Raw genomic sequence first — 23,223 nt, forward strand, 5'->3', positions numbered from 1 at the left:
CCACAGACGCTCAAACGGTGGTCGGAAAATTATCTGAGTGGTCGACACTCGTCGGTAATGTTTAGAGACAAATCGAGCAAACTTAGAAAAATAAAACAGGGGGTTCCACAGGGCGATGTCCTTTCCCCACTACTGTTTAACTTTTACATTTCAAAGCTCCCTCAACCATCAGGGGGAGTCTCGATTGTCTATTACGCCGACGATTGCTCGAACATGGCGACTGGGAATGGAATTGATGACTTGTGTTCGAAAGTAAACGGATATCTCCCTGACCTTTCTCGCTTCTTCACTGCAAAGTGTCTAGCCCTCTCCACTACGAAATCGTCTGCGACCCTGTTCACAACCTGGACGAAGGAGGTCAGGTTACCGCTAGGAATTCACGTCGATGACACACCAATTCCGACGGTGAATAATCCTAAAATACTCGGAGTAACATTCGACAGCCTGCTCTCCTTCTCTGCGCACACAACCGCAATTGTCAATAAAGTACAGAGCCGCAACAAGGTCCTCAAGTCGCTAGGCGGCAGTACTTGGGGCAAAGACAAAAAAACGTTGCTGGCAACATACAAGGCAATAGGCCGGCCGGTTTTGAACTACGCAGCACCAGTGTGGTCGCCGGGGACTAGCAGGACGCAGTGGACGAAGCTACAGACGGTACAAAATACAGCACTTAGGACAGCGACGGGATGCCTCCTGATGTCACCAGAACACCACCTCCACGTTGAGGCGAAAATGCTCCCAATTAGGGAGCACAACACGATGCTCTGCAAGCAGTTTCTTGTTGGGAGCCACAGATGTGGCCACCCGAATAGACAGCTGCTTGCAGAGGGGCCCTCGCCGAGGCACGTCAGGAGGCATCTATATGAACTGACGGACAAGGTCCAGAGGTTCATTAAGCAGCCTCTGGACCCTTCAGCTCATAGACAGGCCCTCAACGGCATTCACAGGGACGCAGTCTCGAGTTATGTAGACTCAAGACCTGTGAATGCCGTTCTAGGCGCACAAACACCGGATTGACATGACCGAGCTCCATCTACCTCGGGAGACCAGAACGACAATAGCCCAACTTCGCTCTGGCTACTGCAGCAGGCTAAATTCATACCTGTGTAGGTTAAATGCGGATGTGCCGAACGAATGTCCGGCATGCGGAGAGACCCCTCATGACTCGAAACATCTCTTCGCATGCCGGGAAAACCCCACAACCCTAACGGCGTCGTCCCTATGGACTGACCCCATAGAGGCTGCACGCTTCTTGGGGCTGCCGTTAGTGGAACTCGGCGACAACGGCTGAGATATCAGCCGATCTGGGCGGGGTTGTTGTAGCCGCTACAACAACAACAACCTTGTTTCCGCTCCGCGTTGCTCACGAGTTGATAGTCACGGTCGGAAAGGCCGAGTTTCCTATCCATGTTCCCGTCGTCCTTAATATGCAAACCCTGACGCTGGATTCCGTGATGTGAAGCGGGCGGAAAGGCCTTGTTTCCGCTCCGCGTTATGGTCGGGCTGTTGGGCATAGTCGGAAAGACCGAGTTTCCGATCCATACTCACAGCGTCTTTCGTATGCTAGATCATTTGCTGCTTGGTCGGATGGAAAGGCCTGGTTTCCATTCCGTTCCGTGCTTTCCTACCTAATAGCCAGAGTTTTACAGTGATCAAATAGTTGTCTTTTAAAAACATTCAAACATTAGAATACAAGAATGTTTATACAGAATTCACAAGTAACACTATAATCTATCAAAATAATATTAAGTAAACCATAGTATTCAAAAGAAAGATTCCTCTTTAAATAAATCTTTCCTTTTCAGATCTTATGTTATGAAACATGCGGTTTATAATTTGGTTCCTTCTGGCATTCATGCTAAATTACGTTACGTCTATAGGAAGCTTTAATACTCAGAGCAGCCAAATTAGGAGTACCAGTAGAATTAATGATAACAGTCACAGCAGCACAGAAATTTTATTTACTCGCACACTACTTGATGCTGCACATGGTCACTCGTCCCAAACTCTACTTAATGATGAGGAGGATATTTTGGAGAATAGTGACGGTGTAATTGATGGATTTACATCGGCAAGTTTGAAGTTGGCGCTTACTGGAAACGGCGGCGGAAGTGCTCCGTCAGCGTCTGCTTTATCGCACTCACAGTTCGGCGGTGAAGAAGTTAAAGACGTCCATGAGAGGAGTTCAGCAGATACCAAAAACTATAGCAGCATAATTACGAGTGCTATTCACTTCGATACACCTTTAAATCATTTGGTCGTCGACACATTCACTGGAAGAGTGTTTGTTGGTGGTGTAAATTTTTTATATCAACTTTCACCGGAACTAGAATTACACGAAAAGGTAAAAACCGGCCCAAGAAATGACTCTGTTGAGTGTACGGTATTAGACTGTCCAGCACATGCTATGCGCAGACCTACAGATAACTACAACAAAGTACTTTTAATAGATCGTGCAACTTCGCGCCTGATAGCATGTGGATCCCTATTTCAAGGAACATGTACGGTACGTAATTTACAAAATGTTAGTATAGTGGAGCAGGATTTACCAGATGCAGTGGTGGCGAATGATGCAAACTCTTCCACTGTGGCATTCATAGCGCCGGGACCACCACAACCACCTATCACCAATGTTATGTATGTTGGTGTCACTTACACAAATAACTCTCCCTATCGGAGCGAGATACCTGCGGTTGCCTCACGTTCACTGGAAAAAACTAAAATGTTCCAAATTGCATCATCGGCTGTGACAACAGGAACACGTACTTTCATTAACTCGTATGCCCGGGAAGGGTATTTAATAAATTACGTATATGGCTTCAGCTCGGAGCGATTCTCGTATTTTCTAACGACTCAATTGAAACATAATTATCACTCCTCTCCAAAAGAGTACATAACTAAACTTGTTCGAATTTGTCAGGAGGACTCGAATTACTATTCTTACACGGAAATCCCAATTGACTGCATAACTGGCGGAACTAAGTACAATTTAGTTCAGGCTGGGTACTTGGGCAAGCCAAGCGCAGATCTAGCCGGAAGTTTGGGTATAACTGTTCAAGATGACGTTTTATATGGAGTTTTCAGTGTTGGAGATGGAAATGTTTCTACTGATAACTCAGCGTTGTGTATATATTCTTTGAAATCTATTCGACGAAAATTTATGCAGAACATAAAATCTTGTTTTAACGGTGTAGGCTCTCGAGGACTGGGATTTATATCGCCAAACATGCCGTGTGTACCGACGGTAAGTTATAATTATACCATTTCATACAATTTATAATGCTACTAATGTTCTTCGATTCGACGACTACTACTTTCATTTTACTCACTTTGTTTTTACTGAGTGGTGTGATTGCGGTAAAATTTTATATACGGTTGGTCCTTTATCTTCTGTTGTTGAGAGAAGGCATTTTGTTTAGTTTGGGCTATGAGAGTGTAATTTTTTTTTTGCATTAACTGCTCTCTGAAACGAAGTTGAGACTTGTGTCTCATATCCAAAATTAATTTCTAATTAAAGTTTTGTTATATTAATACGAATATAATTTGTAAATTTTTGCCTATTGAAAGTCCAGCAGAAAATTTAACCCTTTTTTGATACGCTTATTTAATATTTTAGAGTTTTTATGAACCTAAAAGTTGTTTTATTATTACGTTCAAACATCAAATTTATAAGTTTAATAATATGTATAACATTTAGCTTCCTCTTGTTTTTAGAATACCTGTCTGTTGAAATGTCTAACCCCTCGTCGAAAACCTATTGCCTTGTGTGTATAACCCTTATAAGTATTTCAGCCTATGTGATTTTTAATTTTCTGTCTATGTTTCTATAGATTACGAGCTCATCCTTTGTGGTGATTTTAATGTGAACCTGTTATGTCCTGATTCTACCAGTGCTCGTTTAATTGATGACGTCTACTGTGTTGGGTTGTCTCTGGTTAATGTGTCGGTGCCCACAAGATATGGAAGCAATTTCTGACCCAGCTTATTAGATTACTTTGCTGTACTGACCTTCCTATTATTTTAAAATTTGACCAGATATGTTTTATATCTGATCATGACTTGATATTTTGTTCTTTTGACGTTAAGCTTGATCACTTTGATGACAATACCTATGTATTAACTTCTTTTACTACCGTTTCTTAGATGTCAACAACCTTTTCAGTGACCTCTTGCAGATCAATTGGATTGATGGTGTCTCAGCACGGTCAATGAGAAACATCGTTTCCTGAGCGAAAGTGTATTAAATGCACTCATGTCCCTACTCGAACCTGTGGCAGGTCTTCGTCCTGCCGTTGGTTTAATGGTGGGGTCCGACTAGCAATTTTAAAACGCAATAAATATTATAACTAGGGAGGACAAAAATATGCACAAAAAACTTAATTATATGATCATTAAAATTAAACAAATTTTGTATGAATTTTGAATCGTTGTTTATATTTTTTAGCATAATAGTACCTTAAAAGAGAGCCGACCTGGTTTGTCACCCACACCTTGTTTTATACACCTTACATACATGTATGTATTGAAAACGAACGCTCTACGTCACAAGACTATGTTGGGCAGAATTTAAAAGATGACAATTATCCAGGTGAAAATATTGCAACATTTTATTGAAGTGTTGCTTCACACAAAATATTTTTGCTGCTGATATTAAGCAGTTACAATAGATGCAGAATGTTGTTGTAGATACAGAATTAAATGCCCTGCTTAGTTCGCAACATAGCTGGAGCTGAATTCTGTAACTGTGAGAAAATATAGTGTACACTTAGTGCCAAACTCACAACCGAAAACTCACCGAATAAAATTCAGTGGGTTTTTCGGAAGAAAAGTACACAATTTTGACAGTTAAAACTCATTTTCACACTTGCTGGATCGCGAAGTGAGGAAGTGTACACAATTTTTACAACTACAACGCATTCTCAGACTTCCTGAATCGCAAAATGAAGAGTGCACATAATTGTCAGTGTATACTTGAAAACTCACAGTTACAGAATCCAGCCCCTGGGAACTGGTTTGATACAATTTTTCAACCACGAAACCGGTTTAGCGTGGAACTTCACTATTGGAAAACAACAGTCGAAATATTTTTACGAGCATAATACAATTGTTTACTAAAAAATAACGGGACTTTACGTTGTTTGTCAGCTTTTCCTTTTTGTGAATTAAACAAACCTCGTCAGCAACCCTGGATATCTCCGAAAAGGTATTGTCAGATGAAATTATGCGAAAATTAAGTAGCTTATTACAAAAATAATCATTTTTATGCCTTTTCGCCTAAATATGCATTTCGTCGTTTAAAGTACAAAACCGCGTATCAACAAAATGCAAAACCGCATATCAAGATAATGCAAAACCGCGTATGTGAGGTTGCATAAATTATTTTCTAGAGAGTAAAAACATTCATATTTCAAAATGGTTCTCTTTTTTATAAAGCAATCGCATTTCTGTCTGGCATATTTCAGGACGAATGGATACGGATTAAGCCAATTTTCGGCAGCCGATGTCAGTTACGCGGTTTTGCAGAATGACGATACGCGGTTTTGTACGTTAAACGACGATTTGCTTATGCGATATGCATTTGCATACTTTTGTCTTCCCTAGTTATAACATATGGAAAGATGAGAACTGGAGTGCTTCCAAAATAATAACAAATGAAGCTACCTCGGTTATAAGATGTGAAAAGAAATTTTTTTTTTATGAAAAAGCTGGATCCCTCACTGCCCAATAATGTATTGTGGCGAAATCTGCGAACACTCCGCGTCCATGCCAGTGAGAAATCAGAATGCTTGCTGAGTCCTGAAACGCTCAGCGTTGCCTTTGCTTCCCTGTCTTCATCCGGTCCCCTTACCACCAATTCTGTAGCCTCGTGTCCGGTCTCTTTTGCTGGCGAAAAAGTGTGAGTTCATTGCTGTGAGTGAGCTTGATCTAGTGAAATCTGTTTTTAAGATCAGTTCCAACGCTATTGGTGAAGATGGCATTCCGATTAGGTTTGTGAAGGTAATTTTAGCGATAATTTTGTCAACCTTAATACCCATAATAAATCATAGTCACACCACCTGTACCCAAAAATAAATCTGCATCCAGCCCTAGTGTTGAAGTACTACTTAACTTTACTATGCTTGCTGGACTTCTTTAAAGCCTTTGATTCAGTTAGCCATGAACTACTGTGCTTTAAATTAAAAAACTACTTTGGGTTTGGAGAGTAAACAGTGAAACTGATGAATTAGCTATTTGAAAGAGGAGTCTCAACGTGTCAAAGTTGTATATCAAATATCTGAACTAAGGCCATTGTTAATCGGTATCCCACAAGGGTCAATCTTAGGACCACTATTATCTAGTTTGTTCGTTAATGACATATTTCACATTTCTATGCATGGCTATGCGGACGATGTCCTGCTCTATATGTCACGTCCTCTTGAGGACTCAGCTAGGTCTTGGGCTCTGCTAAATGTCTTTATCTTAATTATGACAAGTGTTTTGTTTTACCTATATGTAAGAAACGTCTTAACCTAGCAGCTATTCTATCATAACTCATATGTGGCAAACCCATTAAATTTGGGCAAAAAGTAACTAACCTTGGGCTTATTATCAACACCGGCCTTATCTTCATTGACCATGTTAACTCAATAGTAAGCAAAGTCTATAATACTTTAAGGAATTTACGAATGTCTGCTCCATTCACACCGATAGCAAACATTCGCGCCGCTGTCAGTAATGACACTCTCAGTATCGACACTCTTTTCCTTCGTTTTTATTCACCGCACGACTATCTCATTCGCAAAAATAAGGGCACTAGATAACAATTCCAAGATGGTCGGTTCTACGTTACCGGATTGACTCGGAGCACCCACTCCGACCAAGGACCATTACCCCAGCAGAAACCCCACCATTTTTTTCGCACTGGGAGCATGACCTACCGGCAAGTCTGCTCCGCATACTACTGGTCCGCGCCGGCATAGAGCAAAACCCCGGACCATGGACATGCAGTATCTGCAACCGAAATATACCACTCGTCCACCTCAGTCCGTTGCCACAGCTGCAATAACTGGTGTCATCTGAAAGCATGCTCAGGCCTCCGGCACCATAGGGAGTGGAGTGCTAACTTTGTTGCATCGTGCTGCAACAATCCACAGCAAGCCCAGCATTCCACACAAACAGCGCCCGCCCAACCAACAGCCAGTGGATCAACTCCCAGCACACAACCACGGACATCCACTCAAAGCAGATGGTTCTGCAGCGTCTGCAACAACCTGATAAGACGTAACACCACATCAGTAAGATACAACGCATGCAACAACTGGTGCCACCTGAAACGCTGCTCCGGCCTCATACACCATCGCGAATGGAGTACTGCTTTCACTGCAGAATGCTGCTCTGCTACCACACAACCCCAATCGCCTGCAGCTACGTCTGTGCCAATGCCAACGCCAGCGGTAACCCCACAACCGCGGCCCACGGTCACACCCACACCGGCGCCAATACCGGTGACAAAACCAGCGGCCGGACCACCACACCCGCAACAAACACAACCGGCACAGCAAGCAGTTCAGGCAGCGCGTCAGCACACCCTCACCCCGCGAATAACCATCACCAGGCCCAACTCCCTCAAATTATTGCAGTTCAATTGCAACGGACTACAAAGCAAGATCGCTGAGATAGTCAGCTTCATGAGGCGCAACAAAATCTCAGTCGCGGCGGTCCAGGAAACCAAACTCCACTCCGGCTCTAGCATTCAGAGTCAGGATGAGTTCAACGTCATCCGAAGAGACCGCCCTCGCGGCGCCGGAGGCGGCATCGCCTTTTTATTGCACAACGCGGTCCAATACCGGCTCATTACCCCCCGAATCGCCGCCAACGACACACTCATTGAGCACCAAGGTGTGGCAATCAAGTCGGGAGATACTGAGCTGGAAGTCGTCAACGTGTATATACCACCTGCCACCAGCTGCCCAGCAGGATACCGCCCGAACATAAGTGCGCTACTTAAAGGCGAAAAACGACTCAACGTTTTGCGCTGTAAACGACGATGCCCCCACCAGTGTCGCGGGTGACTACTACAGCTCGCCAGATATCACTATAGCAAGCGGGGGTCTGATAAATTGCACTGGTTGTCAACCAGTGCTCACGCTCGCATCAGACCACCTGTCCATAGTAGTCGCGATAGACCACCCAAGAGATTTTGTCACATCCGAAGACCGTACGTATATGAACACCAAGAAGGCCCACTGAGACGGTTTTACGGAACACACGGACCGCAAATTCAATGCTCTTCCACCACCAACATGCGCGCGCGAAGCTGAGCGCAACATCAGCCGGATCATCAACGCAGCAGCGCCCGCTTCATACCAGCCGGTAGGATCGCCAAAATCCGTTCGGGCTTTCCAGCTGAAGCGGCGGGACTCGCAGACGAGCGTGATCGAATCCGCCAGTCTAATCCTGGTGATCCCCGTATCAGGGATCTCAACAAGGACATTAACAAACTGGTTATCGAACACAAGCGGAAAACGTGGAATGAGCACCTCAAGACCTGCAATCTCTCCAGCGGAGCTAGCAAACTGTGGACGACAGTAAAATCTCTCTCCCAACGTTTCCCTTACATTCGGCGATACCACCACGTCGGACCCACGGACGTGCGCGCGCTTTTTCTGCCGGCAGTTTATTGCACACCCGGAGAGAGACAAAGCTCGCCGCAGTGTGCTACGTAAAGCACACAACCTCCGCCCCCGAGACACACTAACGTGCTTTACACCAGAAGAGACGCAGGCAGCTGTAAAGAACGCCAAAGCATCCAAGGAGTTAGGCCCCGACGGAATCTCGATGCAGATGCTGAAAAAGCTAGGACCAGTGGGAGTCGAGTACATCACAGCAGCTCTCACTGCCTAGAGAGACCAGGTGCACCCTAGCACAACTCGGTTCTGGGTGGTGCCACAGACTAAACAGCTATCTCTCCCGGCTGAACCCAGAAGTGGCAGACACATGCCCTGCATGCGGGCAAGGTCCACACAACACCCAACACCTATTCGCATGCGCCTCTAACCCCACGACCCTGAGACCAGAAGCACTATTGACCGCGCCTATAGACGCCGCCCGCTTTCTCGGCCTCAGGCTTGTCGAGTCAAAGGACGAAGACGACCCTGGATGAAACCCCGGGGGGTTGAGTACTGCTGCTACAACAACAACAAGGGCACTAGTATATCCTCCTTGCATTCTCATTCAAATTGATAAAACCTTTAAATCACTGACCACTCGCCATTTATGTATCCCATACCAATGTTTCTAAGTATTTGAATGGTCTCCGCGAATCACGTTGTAAGCGACAATATGCTTAAGTCTAGTTTCTTTAACTTTAAAGATATAAATGGGCAATACATTGTACATATATATTTCATAGTGTAAGAGTAAGTTTCTTGGATACTTATTTATATACCGAAAAAGTAGAAAATCAAATCAAATGAGCTTATTTATGTGCGTCATTATAAATTTTTGTTTTAATTTCTGCCAAATTATAATCATCGTTGTTGTTGTAGCGGCTACAACCACCCCGCCCAGATTGGCCGTCAAGCTCAACTAAGGGAACAGCCAAGAACCGTGCTGTGAATAGTGTGTGACCACAGGGACAGAGGCGTTAGCTGTGTGGGGTTTTGTGGGCATGCGGAGAGATGTTCCGAGTCGTGGGGTGTCTCTCCGCATGACGGACACTAATTTTTTATTTATTTATTTATTTTTTACAGTATGTTAGACTTATATTATAACAAAGATTTAACACTCTTAGAATTAGATTAAGATTTAAAATTTAAATATTAAATATGATTACTCTGCGGAAATTTTTAAATAACATTATTTATCACTGCAATTATTTTATATCAGTGTAACAGATGCCATTGGCTGGAGGTTTTGTAGACGGTTGGTAAGGCCGAGTTTGCAATCCGCGCTATACTTTTTGGGTTTCTCCGTATCTTGATATCTCCTGGCTGGTCGAAAAGGCCGAGTTTCCGATTCGTCCAGTCGCCTAGTCTATATCTTGGTGTTTGGAAAAGCCTAGTTTTCAATCCATGCTATTGTTCGTACATCACTATCTTATAGGCTGAGTTCTATAATAGTCATATAGCAGCCGTTTGAAAAGAGTGATAGTATCAAAGTTTTTTATAGCCTATGGTAATTCATTAAAGCACTTTAAGCCTTTATAATAAATATTTTTTTTTTGTCCACTTCTGTTCTACACTTCGAGAGTCTGAAGCTGTTTTCTTTCTTAACAAATATGTATGGGTCTCATTTATATATCGTAGATTATCGCTAAGATAATCCGGCAGGTTGTCCTTCTTAATATTGTATACAAATTTCATAGCGTGGTAAAAAACTTGTTGCTTCACGCTTAACCAATTCAAGGTTTCAAGTATACATCTTGTTGGTGTGTCATACGGTTTTTTGAGGATGAATTTCATCGCTCGATTTTGCATTTTTTCCAGCTTATCTACATGCTAGTCCCCCGCTAGGAAGAACATCGTAGGGCAGTATATAAAGTGGGGCACATCTGCATCTAATTTGCTCAGGTATGAGTTCGACCTGCTGCTGTAGCCAGAGGGAAGTTGGGCTATTGTGGTCCGAGTCTCCCGATGCAGACGAAGCTCCGTCTCGTCCAGGTCAGGTGGTTGTGTGCCCATAACGGCATTCACAGGTCTGGAGTCTACGTAACTTGAGACTGACTCCCTGTGAATGCCGCTCAGGGTCTGTCGATATGCTGAAGGGTCCAGAGGAACATAAAGCAACTTCGTCCGTCAGTTCGTATAGATGCCTTCTGACATGCTTTGGCGAGGGCTCCTCTGCAAGCTAGTGTCTGTTCGGGTGTCCACGTCTGTGACTCTACTAATAATTGCTTGCAGAGCATTGTGTTGTGCTCCCTTATAGGGAGCATTTGCGCCTCGTCATGTAGGTGATGTTCTGGCGACATCAGAAGACATCCGGTCGCTGTCCGAAGTGCTGTGTTTGGTGTTGTCTGCAGCTTCATCCACTGCGTCCTACTGGTCCCGGCGACCACACTGGTGCTGCGTTATTTAGAACCGACCGGCCAATTGCCTTGTATGTTGCCAGCAACATTTCTTTGTTTTTGCCCCAAATACTGCCGGCTACTGACTTGCGGACCTTATTGCGGCGTATGCGAGGAGAGAGGTTGTATAAAGTTACTCCAAGTATTTTCGAGTTATTCTCCGTCGGATTTGGTGTATCATCATACCCAGCGGTAGGCTGACCTCCTTCGTCCAGGTGGTAAACAGGGTGGCAGAGGATTTTGTAGGAGAGAGGGTAGGGCTGATTGCAGTGAAGAAGCGAGAAAGCTCGGAGAGATACCCGTTTACTTTCGAACACAATTCATCATCAGTTCCATTCCCAGACTCTATTATCGAACAATCATCAGCGTAAGAGACAATCGAGACTCCCTCTGGTGGTTGAGGGAGCTTGGAAATATTGTAGTTAAACAGTAATGGTGAAAAGACACTACCCTGTGGAACCCGCCGTTTTATCATTCCCACGAAAGCGGGCTCCACGTACCGGCATGACTCGGGTTTTACCCGGTCAAGGGCTGTTTCTTTTTTAGGTCGGCGAAATCCATAAAATGTTATTCAACAATGGGGCTATATCTACTCCGTATCCTTCTGCTCAGGGCTGGCAAAGAGTCAAACCCAGGGCCAGAAATTTACACCTGTTGCGTATGCCAGAGACGATTGCATGCAAACTCCACCTCGGTGAGGTGCACCCCTGTGAGGGGTGGAGTCATCTCCGCACCTACTAGGGCCTACGTACGCACCGGCAATGGACCACGTCGCTCGTGGCCCCAAGCTGTGCGAATCGGACCACTGCAAACCGCCCCCCGCACGAGCAGCACAACACTAACACACCCACACCCCAACATGACACAGCAATAGACACACATACGAACACTACAGCACCCACACAACGGCGCCGGCAACTCCTAGTCCCTCCGACAATCTGCTCGGTTTGTCCAGAATATACCGTAACGTGACATCAGTCAAGTGCAACTCATGCCTTGGCAGCAGCGCCGTCTGCAGAACATACAGCAGGGGGCTGGCAAACAACACAACTCACTAACACCCCGCATCACAATTAGTGTCCCAAGGCACACAAATGTGCTACAATTCAACTGTAACGGACTTCAGAGCTAGATCGAGGAGATAACCGTCTTCATGGGCCGGCATGGAATGTTAATAGCTGCGGCCCAGAGACGAAGTTGCACAGCAATTCAACTCTGTTGAATTGCGCCGGATACAATATGCACCCGTGCCACCCGTGCAGTATCGTCTTATCGAAGAAGACATCGACCGAGTTAACGACGTTAGTATATACATAATAATAATAATAGATTGGCGCTTACACATATGTTAGTGTTTGGCCGAGCTCCTCCTCCGATTTGTGGCGTGCGCCTTGATGTTGTCACACAAAGCGGAGGGACCTACAGTTTTACGCCGACTCCGAACGGCGATTGTATTTTTATGAGAAGCTGTTTTTCATGGCAGAAATACACTCGGAGGTTTGCCATTGCCTATACATACATACATACAATACATACAATACATACATACATACATACATACATTAGTTATAGTTTCCAAACACAAATATCGATGAACAGCAGCATACCAAATGCAAATATACACCCCTATGCTGTAATCCGTCGTAGATTCGATTTTGCTACGAATCGTAAAATTGGTATGCTGTAATCCGCGTTGCCGTATCGTAATTTCGAAATTCGGAGACCATCTTCGAAATTCGTAATGTTGGTATGCCTGAATCCGACGTAGCTGTAATTTGTATGTATTTGTCAGAAATTTTCTACGAAGAGCAACTGGTGTCGGAGCGAAGCGAATTCTTTTAAAATATCAATAAAATAAAGTGTGTAAAGGAAAAATATGTAATTTAAAGTGTGAATAGAAAAAATGGATTATTGTTAAATATTTACAAAATTATCAGGCCGAAGATCACAACAAATCGGTCGCAATACGAAAAAATGGTAGAATGCATGACCGAAAGGCCGGACATTACTCGCTTTGCAAAAGGAGCTAAAGAGGATGTAGTGGAGTTTTGGGAAGGCGTCGCTCAGCAGCTAAACAGCTTAGGCCCATCGAAAAAAGATGTATCCAGCTGGAAAAAGGTGCGGATACAATTTTAAGAGCACAAAATTTATTTATCATTGTTTTCCTTATATTAATACTATTTCAAGGTATGGCTCGATTATAAGTGCTACATTAAAAGAAAGCGTTCCGCCAATAAAGCAGAGACGAGGGCAACTGGTGGTGGACCCAACAGAATGCACAATTTCAATGAGTTGGAGGAAAAAGTGATCGAGTTGACGGGTTTGCACACTTCCACATCGGGGATCAATGGAGCTGTCTCTTTTGGTGTGGTAACAACTCAGACGGTTACCCAACCGGTGGTGGAACCTGCGGCAGTCGTTCCTATGCCAACTGAGCCAGACAATGCCAATGTGCAGAGGCATTCCCCTCCGTTAAAAAAACGACAGGGCCACTTTGGTACAGGAGCAAATAAATTTGCAACGAAGCTACTACCAAAAAAGTTTGGCCTTTTTAGAGCAGATAACGTGCGACTCACGTACCAAGTGCAAGAGAACATGTATGACATGAAGAAGGAAAAATTGCGTAAATTAAAGCGGCACAATATTGAAATGGAGGCCCTTAAAAGAAGGGAGCTTGATTTGCAGGAAAAATTACTGCGGATACAAGAAAGAAGCCAGCATAAATGAACTAATGGATAAATTTATTTTTAAGATTTTTTTTTATTTTTGAATTTAATTTAATTTTGCACTGAACTACTGATTTTTTAATTTTTTTATTTAAAGATTATTGGATTTAAGACTATTAGATTTAAGAATATAACTGAACTAAAGAAGTGAACTAACGTTTGTGATATCTGTATATATGTATAAACTATTAGATTTAAGAAAAGAACTGAACTAAAGAAATGAACTAACGCTTGTGATATATGTATACCCCCATTAGATTTAAGAAAAGAACTGAACTAAAGAGATGAACTAACGCTTGTGATAACTGTATATATGTACAAACTATTAGATTTAAGAAAACGACTGATTTTTTTGTATATTTAGTTTTAAGAAAAGAACTGAATTTATTTTAAATTTTTTTATATCAAATAAATATGAAGTACAAAGTTATGGGATTGTTTTCATTAGTTAGGTAATGATCTCAAAATTCGCATTCTTATGTCTGACGCTTCTCTGGAAAATTCTGATGGCGCTTCCTTTTCATTTACATCTTCATATTCATCATCCATAATATCAGGTGTATTATCTTCTACGTTGTAGTGGATGCACATGTTATGCAATGCGCATACCACTTTTTGGGGTGAATAATGTAGTTGGCGAGCACTTAGCAGGCATCGAAATCTATTTTTCAAAACGCCGATGACTCGCTCGACTATGTTGCGCGCTTTACTGTGCGTTTTGTTGAAGGCGCTTTCTCGACTTCCTGCCACAGGAGTACGGAATGGTGTAATTAACCACGGCTGTAATGGATATCCAGCATCGCCTGTTAAACAAAATATTTTTATTTATATTTAACACATTTTGCTCTCATTCCACTTATAACATACCTAATATCCAAGATGTTTTGTCTCCTTGCCGATATCTCTCTTCAAAATAGGTTTTTGCAGCGCTTACATTCCACACATCTGAGTCGTAGCTACTGCCTGGAAACCGAGCATCAACACATCTTATTTGCATCTTGTTATCGCAAATCTGTTTAATAAATTTACGATAAATTGCACGTACAAAATCACTTTGCTCTTGTGGTTTTACTTACCACCATTGCATTTAGGCTATAGTATCCCTTACGATTGTAGTACAAATACGGTTCGTGTGCAGGAGGAAGTATTTTAATGTGCGTGCCGTGCACACACATAATAACGCCAGGGAATTGCGTTCTCCTGTAAAACCACATTTTGACTCGTTTATTCTCCTCCTCCGTCATTGACAATTTAATCCATACTGGGCACAATCGGCGTTCCAAAATGTTTAAAGTTTTTGTCAATGTTTTTGAGAACGTGGATTGCGCCAACCCCACATCAAAATCTTTCCCAACACCGTGTTGGTAGCTTCCTTCAGCGAAAAACCTCAAAACTGCCATCAATCTACTTATAGGTGTCACCGATGATGATTTTAAACTTCGCCCAAGCTCTTCCTCCATAATAGTTAAAACGCTTTTAAATGCGTCTTTGTTGAGGCGGAAATTTTTTACAAATCTTTAAACATTTAAACGATTAATTTATGTGTGTATCAGTGAAATCAATTATAAAACTTACATTTTATCATTTAAGCTAAAGGGATCAGAACTGTCTCGTAGCAATCTCCTTTGTATATTAATGCAACAGTTGACTGCAGCATGTTCTTCCTCCTGAGATAAAAGTGCACCGGCCACTGAATCCATTATATTTTACTTAATTAAGGAAAAGCTTTTTCAAATACGATTAAAAAATTTTTTTTTAAGTTCACTGTTCACTTGCGATTTTATTTATTTTGATTTGTTTCTGTCAAAGCAACTGATTAAGGACTTCGAATTTCACTATTTTAGTTGGCAACGCCGTTGATAGTTACGATCGGATTACAGCATACCAATTTTCGAATTTTCGGAACGGAGCTACGAATTCGTAACTACGAACTTTCGGATTACAGCATAGGGGTGATATTCTTTGTAGTTAACGACGTTAGTATATACATACATGCATTAATTATTGTTTCCAAATCCAAATATCGATAAACAACAGCATACCAAATGCAAATATATTATTTGTAGTTAACGACGTTAGTATATACATACATACACTACACACATACATTAATACAAATATACCATTTGTTCCCTCACATAAGTAACAATAGCAACATGATAACATTATACAAAACCTGTAAACACTTTTCAGAAACAATCTTAATCTACAAACAAACAATATTTATCATCAACTAGTAAAAATAGTATAAATAGATGTAAGCATCAAAATGTAAACTCAATTCTAAAACATCCGGAATTCGATATAGGAGGAGCTCTTGCTCAGAAAAAAAAATATTTTTTTTTTATATTTTCTCTACGCGGAGCTTTAACTGGGGTCTCAACCGGTCCAAAAAAAGCAATTTCTATTTCTGACGTCAATGAAAAACAGAATATAATAAATTTAAAAAATCCCACGGGAAGTAAGACTTCCATTGTCACAATTATTTGCAAGCAGATTCTGAAATAGCGGACAGCAATCGAACCCTGTGACAGATAGATTCCTGAAAAATCGGAATATAAAACAACGTGCAACAAACTGGAACAAGTACGGAGAATCAGGGGTACAAAAAACATAATTTTCGACGAAAATCGCGAAATAAAGGAAAACTTCAATATGGAACAAGAAATAGCCGCACTAAAAGCACAACTAGCAAATCTAGTTATTACTATGCAGGCGCAACAAACATCTTTTACTCAATTCCCAGCAAATTACCCCAATAGTACAACATGAAGAGATTTGCCTCATCTTCAATAATCCCAATGACATAGATTTGGAGCTATTCAAATCTTTACCACGATTTGATGGAGACAGAGCCCAATATAGATCCTGGCGATCACAAGCGTGGACATTCATGGACTCAATTAAGAATTTTGCTTGTCACCCTCGCTATTACAGCGCAGTAGGTATTTTACGCACTAAACCATAATACCAAACTCAATTTCTACGCCATAATCAACCGTTTGGATTATACCGATGCCGACCAAGGACCACTTTACGTGTTACTGGACGAAATGAAAAAACTAAAACAGGGACGACAAACGCTTTCTCAATTATATAATGAAGTGAGTAAAGCACTTAATTTAGCCCTGTCCAAAATAGAAATGTCCGGGGACCAGAATAACATTGTAATGAAGGATTATGGAAACCAAGAAGACGTTCGTACCTTCATTATGGGAGTAAACAGCAAATATACTGGTGGTACGCTTTATAGTAACAATCCCAACCACTTGGAAGTCGCCTATGCAATCGCTTGTACCATCCACCACGACAATGCGAACCAGCAGTTCGAGTTACAACCAGCAGCACCTCCACGCCAACGCTATCCTGACAATCGTCCACAACAACGCTATGAAGACAGACAGCACCGCTTCAATCCTGGAATTCAATTACATCGCAACAACCAGCGCTTTCAATAGCAACAAGTACACAAAATCGTCGCGTCAATTTGTCCGCTCAACTCAGAATGGTATGCATAATAGGTTTAATAATAATAATTTTAATAATCCGTTTAAAAGAGAAAGAGTGCCGTCAAATCAAAATATAAATCCTCAAAAAATACAGAGGATAAATCAGACAGTCGAAGAAGAAGACAAGGTAGAAGACCTAGAAAATTTTGAAGAAAAATATGAAACGGGAAGTACTTTTTTATTCGTGTAAAAGGTTTGCCATGTATTGTAACAAAATGCGATATGGCTGGCAAACCAGTGACAGTTTTAGTAGATACAGGAGCTACAAATAATTATATTAGTTTCAGTTGTGATAAAGCAAAATCTGTGCAAATTGAGCCAACGCTACAAAAATATTGCATGGATACTCAGTAATAACATCAAAAAAAGTTATTACACCATTTATCCTTTTGTGAAATTTAAGGAACTAAATGACTACGATATGATTTTATTTGACTTATTTGATTATAGCCTAAAATAAAAAAGAGGATAAAAGAACAAAAAATAAATTATACCCTAAACGATGAAAATTACAAAAAGGAAATTTGTCAAATTATGCAAAGAAACGATTATATTAGCCGTTTACAACAACAATTAAAGCTTCAATTAGAACTCTATCGGACGACCCCATATGGACTAAGCAATACCCTTATCCGATGGCAGACCATGAGTTTGTTAAAAGCGAAATAAATAAATTGCTAAAAGAAGGAATCATTCAGCCGAACAAAAGCCCATATAATTCTCCTATATGGACCGTTCCCAAAAAGGGCACCGATGACCAAGGCAGACCCAAGAGATGGATGGTTGTCGATTTCCAGAAAATAAATTCTCGCACAATTACAGATAGATACCCGATACCCGATGTAAACATGACCATACAAAGTCTAGGGAAAGCAAAAATATTTTCGACGATAGACTTAGAATCAGGATTCCACCAAATTCTCATTAAAGAGAGATGTAGAGAAAATACAGCATTTTCGGTAAATGGAGCAAAATATGAATTTGTAAGGATGCCTTTTGGTTTAAAAAATGCATAGGCAATATTTCAACGATGCGTTGACGATATTTTGCGTGATTATATTGAAAAATTCGCATTTGTTTATAGTAATGACGTATTAATATATTCTTCTTCACCTGAAGAACATATTGAACACAATCGAACTATAATCAATGCTCTCCATAATGCTAATATGAAGAACTCGAATGAAGTCGCATTTTTTTTTAAAGATTCCGTTGAATACTTAGGACATATCTTTAAACACAATAGGGTAACTGTAGACCCAAATAAAATAGAAACAATTAAGGAGTTTCCTGAACCACAAACTTTAAAATAACTGAGACTGTTTTTAGGACTCGCTAAATACTATAGAAAATTTATTAAAGATTTTGCAAAAATAACAAAACCCTTGACTATACATCTCAGAGGAGAACAAGGTATGGTGAAAAAAATAAAAGCGCGAAAACAGAAATAAAATGAGATGAAGCTGCAATACAGGCCTTTGCAAAATTTAAATTAGAATTACAAGCACAGGTACAGTTGTATCAGCCAGATTTTTGAAAACCTTTTGAAAACCTTCGCTATAAGAGCTGTACTTGCACAAAATAGGAAACCAATCGCTTTTATTTCCAGAATTCTAAGCGATACCGAACAGGGTTATAGTACCAATGAAAAGGAACTCTTAGCTATAGTGTGGGCACTCCAAAAATTACGAAATTATTTATACGGAGTGGCAGATTTAACAATTTATACAGACCACCAATCATTAATATATTCTGTATCGGAAAAAATCCGAATAGCAAATTAAAGAGATGGAAAAACTTAATAGAGGAATACGAGCAAAATTAGTTTACAAACCTGGTCACCAAAATGTAGCAGATGCACTTTCTCGACAACAAATAAACACCTCAACGGATTGCTCAGCTCATTCTGCAGAAAGCTCACCAATAGAAATAATGAAAAAAGTAAAAGCCATTAAACTCGTTCAAAAACCAAATAATTTTTATAAAAAATAATGAAGAGAAAGAAACAGTCTCTCAGACAATATTCCCTGACCATTTTAGGCATACGATATATTACAACGATTCACAAAATTTATTCAGCAAATTAAAAGAGGTAGTCAGACCAAACGTTACAAACGCTTTAAAAGTAGAAAATGAAGAAGTTTTTCACTTTGGAAAAGATATTATTCGTACATTTCCAAATTGTACGTTTGTACAAGCGCAAAAACTTTTTAACGATAATGTGAATATCGATAGACAAAAAGAGATTATTATACTAAATCACAGAAGAGCAGCGCTCAAGAGATACTTTTAAACTACAACTGGCCAAACCTAAAAAAAATTTGCAGAACAGAAACAAACACATGCGAAATATGCCTTTTACATAAATATGAGCCTATAGGAAAAACACTAATACCAACAAAAGTAGGAGAATACACACAAATGGACATATTTCATATGAACAATAATACATATCTCAGTTCAATAGACAGATATTCGAAATTTTGTGTTATTCGAAAACTAGAGACTAAATTTCACTGCCCCGAGTATATTGAGAAAGTTCTCACACAAGTTTACTCAAACGCAAAATATCTCATGACTGATAATGAGAGTATATTAATAGGAAACATAGCGAAATCAGTATATAGTCGACTACAAATAACACATTCAGTTACACCATTACACCATTCCACGCCAAACGCTCAGATTGAACGAGTGCACCGCACGCTTATTGAAATCGCACAAAGCCTAGCAGCCGAAAATAAAACAACACCAGGAGAAAAAATATTGAATGCTGTACGTCAATACAACAAAACCATTCACTCTAGTAAAGGATATAAAAGCTTAAACAGACGACAGCGTTGATCCGGATTAACCCGGACTTAATCCGGATCAACTGCAGTTAATTCCCGAGTTGATCCGGATCAACGCTGCCGTCTGTTTATGCTTTAAGTCTGAGGACGTGTTTTTTAATCGTGAAAGATATCCTGACATCCGCGAAACACTTGAACAGAAACAGCATAAGCTTTTGAGGTATCATAATAAAAATCGGCACTTTATTAATTATAATTATAGAAAGAAATTAGTCGGACAGATCGACGGAATAAAACTTCACCAAATTACAATAAACATCAAGTCAAAGGACACCGAGGCGACACGATTATTACGGTTAAAGGGAAAATTATACATAAGGTTAGTATCAGGAACCTATCAACATGAAAGCAACCGGATTTATAATAATACTTATTTTTTCATCTTGTTCTACGGACAAAATAACGGACTTAAAAGGAAAAAAGTGTGTGCTTACAGAATCAGACACGGTGTATATGTTTAATAGCACAGCCTACCTATATCACATAGCAAACTTATCCGTTATATTAGCCCCATACGAAATATTAGAATCGAACTCAAATTATAAATTCAATAATATTCAAAAATTATACAAATACATATGTTATACCTATAGAAGAACATCCAGTTATTTTCTTCATAATTATTTTTACCATAACTATTTACTTATATATAAAATTAAGTCAATGTCGACGAAACCGGCGAGAGGAAAAGAAACGCCTAATATTCGATAGAGCATATGTAGCCGAGCTCCTCCGACTACAGCAGATTTGAAATGAGGACATTTCATTTTAAACACCGGGGAGAGTTAACGACGTTAGTATATACATACATACATCCATTCATACATACAGTGACGAGCAAAACTGTAACATGGAGTAACACTTTTTATTTCAGCTGTCGCTATCTTTCCAAGTTCTAACGACATTCATACTGTTGTTGTATATTTTTATTGGTACATCTTTGCTTCCTCTGTCATAACGATTTGAGGTCAATTCAACAACATTAACAAAACCAGCAGACAAAAATGTAAATTAAGGCAAATGTTACAGTTTTGCACTCATATATTTTTAATAACTATTTGACGATTTTCACAAAAAAAAAAAGAATTATCAGTATTCCTTTGCTTTATTTAGTTCCTGGTTGCAATTTGGCATACCTAATGTGTATGTCTGTAAAAATTCTGGAGGTATAGCCCCCCATATATCCTTGGTGTGCTTTCACAGCTCATGTACTCCATTGGACGGACTTGGATACTTAGTAAGATGCGATTTTAGTTGATTTCGCAAATTCTCGATGAGATACATGTCCTCGGATTGTGGAGGTCATTTCAAATTAGCAAATTTCTGCTTTTGTTCCAGTCTTTGCGAACATGTGCAGTGTGTTTTGGTTGATTTTTCAGCAGAAACTCTAATTTTTTCGACTACATCTTGCAAATTTTGTTGAAATATGAACAGATACTGTTCCTTACGCATAATGCGTACAAACGGATCAACAACATTTTTAAAATACAACCCACAGTTTGCCTTACATGATGCGCTTAGGCTTAATTTGGGCCTTTGATCCAATACTATGCCCGGCCATCTGATTGAAAGCGATTAATTTAGTCTTGTCAGACCAAATAACCCTCAATTAAATATTAAAAATGTGTTTTTTATTGCATTCTGTAAGGCCTAACATATCCCAATAGGCAACGGTCCGGTTTTCGTGCGATGCAGCAAAACGCTGCCACACTCGCACATGTATTTTGATCAAATTTGTTTTTTTCTTCTTTTATGATCCATTTTGCTCAATTTGGCAATTTTTCGCCTCACTATCTACTGATTTGCATTCAATTTTAATACCTTAAGCGCTTCTGTAGTAGTGCCTTCAGCGCTACTTGCTACTAAGTTCACAAGATATCGGACTGTAATATATTTTGACAGACTTCCTTTGTCCTTAGTAACACTTTAGGCCATATTTTTTCTCAGTCTTAACATTTTCATGTGGCAAACTCCACAATTTTTTGCCACTTTCCCTGCGGTCCCGCCTTTTCGCAGTAAATCTATTATTTACATTTATGTTTCCTGATTCACCATATTATTTATTGGTGATCACTTCTTGAATAAATTACAATACAGAAAAAAGTCATCTGACTTCCAACTAAGCAAAAGATAACTGTAAAATGCAAAACTGAGAGTGAGTGCAAAACTGTAACATTTGCCTTAACTTACATTTTTGTCTCCAGGTTTTTTTATTGTTGTTGGATTGACCTCAAATCGTTATGAGAGCGGGAGTATGGGTGTACCAATAAGAATATACAAGAAAAGTATGAAAGTCGTAAGAACTATGAAAGATAGCGGTGGCTGAAATAAAAAGAGTTACATCATGTTACAGTTTTGCTCGTCACTGTACATACATACATACATACATACATACATACATTAATTATTGTTTCCAAACACAAATATCGATAAACAACAGCATACAAAATGCAAATATATTCTTTGTAGTTCACGGCGTTAGTATATACATACCAGCGATGTTGCGAATGTGGAATTTTAGACATCCGCGGAAGCGAATGCGGATGCGGATGTTTAAACGCTAACATCCGCGGTTGCGGATGCGAATGCGGATGTCAAGTATTTTTATACCTAAGCGCACTTGTTGTGCACAAGGATATTATAACTTTGTTCACATAACGGTAGTTTGTAACAGGCAAAACGAATCGAAATAGATATAGACAAATGTATACATAAATGATCAGAATGAAAAAAAAAATCGATTAAGCGGTGACTGTCTGTCCGTCCGTCCGTCCGTCCGTCAGTCTGTGCACACGATAACTCGAGTAAAAATTGAGATATCTTAATGAAACTTGATGCATGCACTTCTTTTGGGCGTAGGACGGATAGTATTGAAAATGGGCAAAATCGGACAATAACCACGCCTACCTCCCATTAACGGTAATTTTCAACAATACGAAAACTGCGATATTTTAGTAACTACTGAAGATTATTCACTCAAAATTGATATTTCCAATCACTTTTATGCAAAAAATAAGGATATTATAAATGTTTGGAAAATGGGCGTAGCCACGCCCACTTGTGATTACATGTGTATACCTTGGGAACCGCTC

At 40.3% G+C, this 23,223-nt stretch overlaps 2 protein-coding genes across 4 annotated transcripts in view; both read left to right on the plus strand.

The window, feature by feature from the left end:
* The first annotated feature begins 1,777 nt into the window (after window positions 1-1,777).
* The window catches only part of LOC118745544 (plexin-A2), a 158,843-nt gene continuing 137,397 nt past the window's right edge, over window positions 1,778-23,223 (plus strand). For 2 of the 3 annotated variants that reach the window (XM_036479006.1, XM_036479005.1), the window contains exon 1: window positions 1,778-3,244. In XM_036479006.1, coding sequence (XP_036334899.1) covers window positions 1,823-3,244 — 1,422 coding nt within the window. In that variant the 5' untranslated portion in view covers window positions 1,778-1,822. The remainder of the gene's footprint in view (window positions 3,245-23,223) is intronic. The other variant, XM_036479004.1, reaches the window with a different exon arrangement.
* LOC118745545 lies at window positions 12,950-14,129 on the plus strand. The gene is made up of 2 exons (XM_036479008.1): window positions 12,950-13,162; window positions 13,232-14,129. The coding sequence occupies exons 1-2, from the start codon at window positions 13,019-13,021 to the stop codon at window positions 13,769-13,771; spliced, it is 684 nt and encodes a 227-aa protein (XP_036334901.1). The 5' UTR covers window positions 12,950-13,018; the 3' UTR covers window positions 13,772-14,129.

The sequence above is a fragment of the Rhagoletis pomonella genome, unplaced genomic scaffold (genome assembly GCF_013731165.1).
Source record: "Rhagoletis pomonella isolate Grant_MI unplaced genomic scaffold, Rhpom_1.0 Rhpom_scaffold_00009, whole genome shotgun sequence".
Lineage (NCBI taxonomy): Eukaryota > Metazoa > Arthropoda > Insecta > Diptera > Tephritidae > Rhagoletis > Rhagoletis pomonella.

Bases quoted from the DNA above. Each gene is read 5' to 3' on its own strand.
- LOC118745545 (XM_036479008.1), top strand. From the start codon at position 13,019: ATGGTAGAATGCATGACCGAAAGGCCGGACATTACTCGCTTTGCAAAA. The intron at 13,163-13,231 runs GTGCGGATACAA...TACTATTTCAAG, and splicing joins ATGTATCCAGCTGGAAAAAG to GTATGGCTCGATTATAAGTG.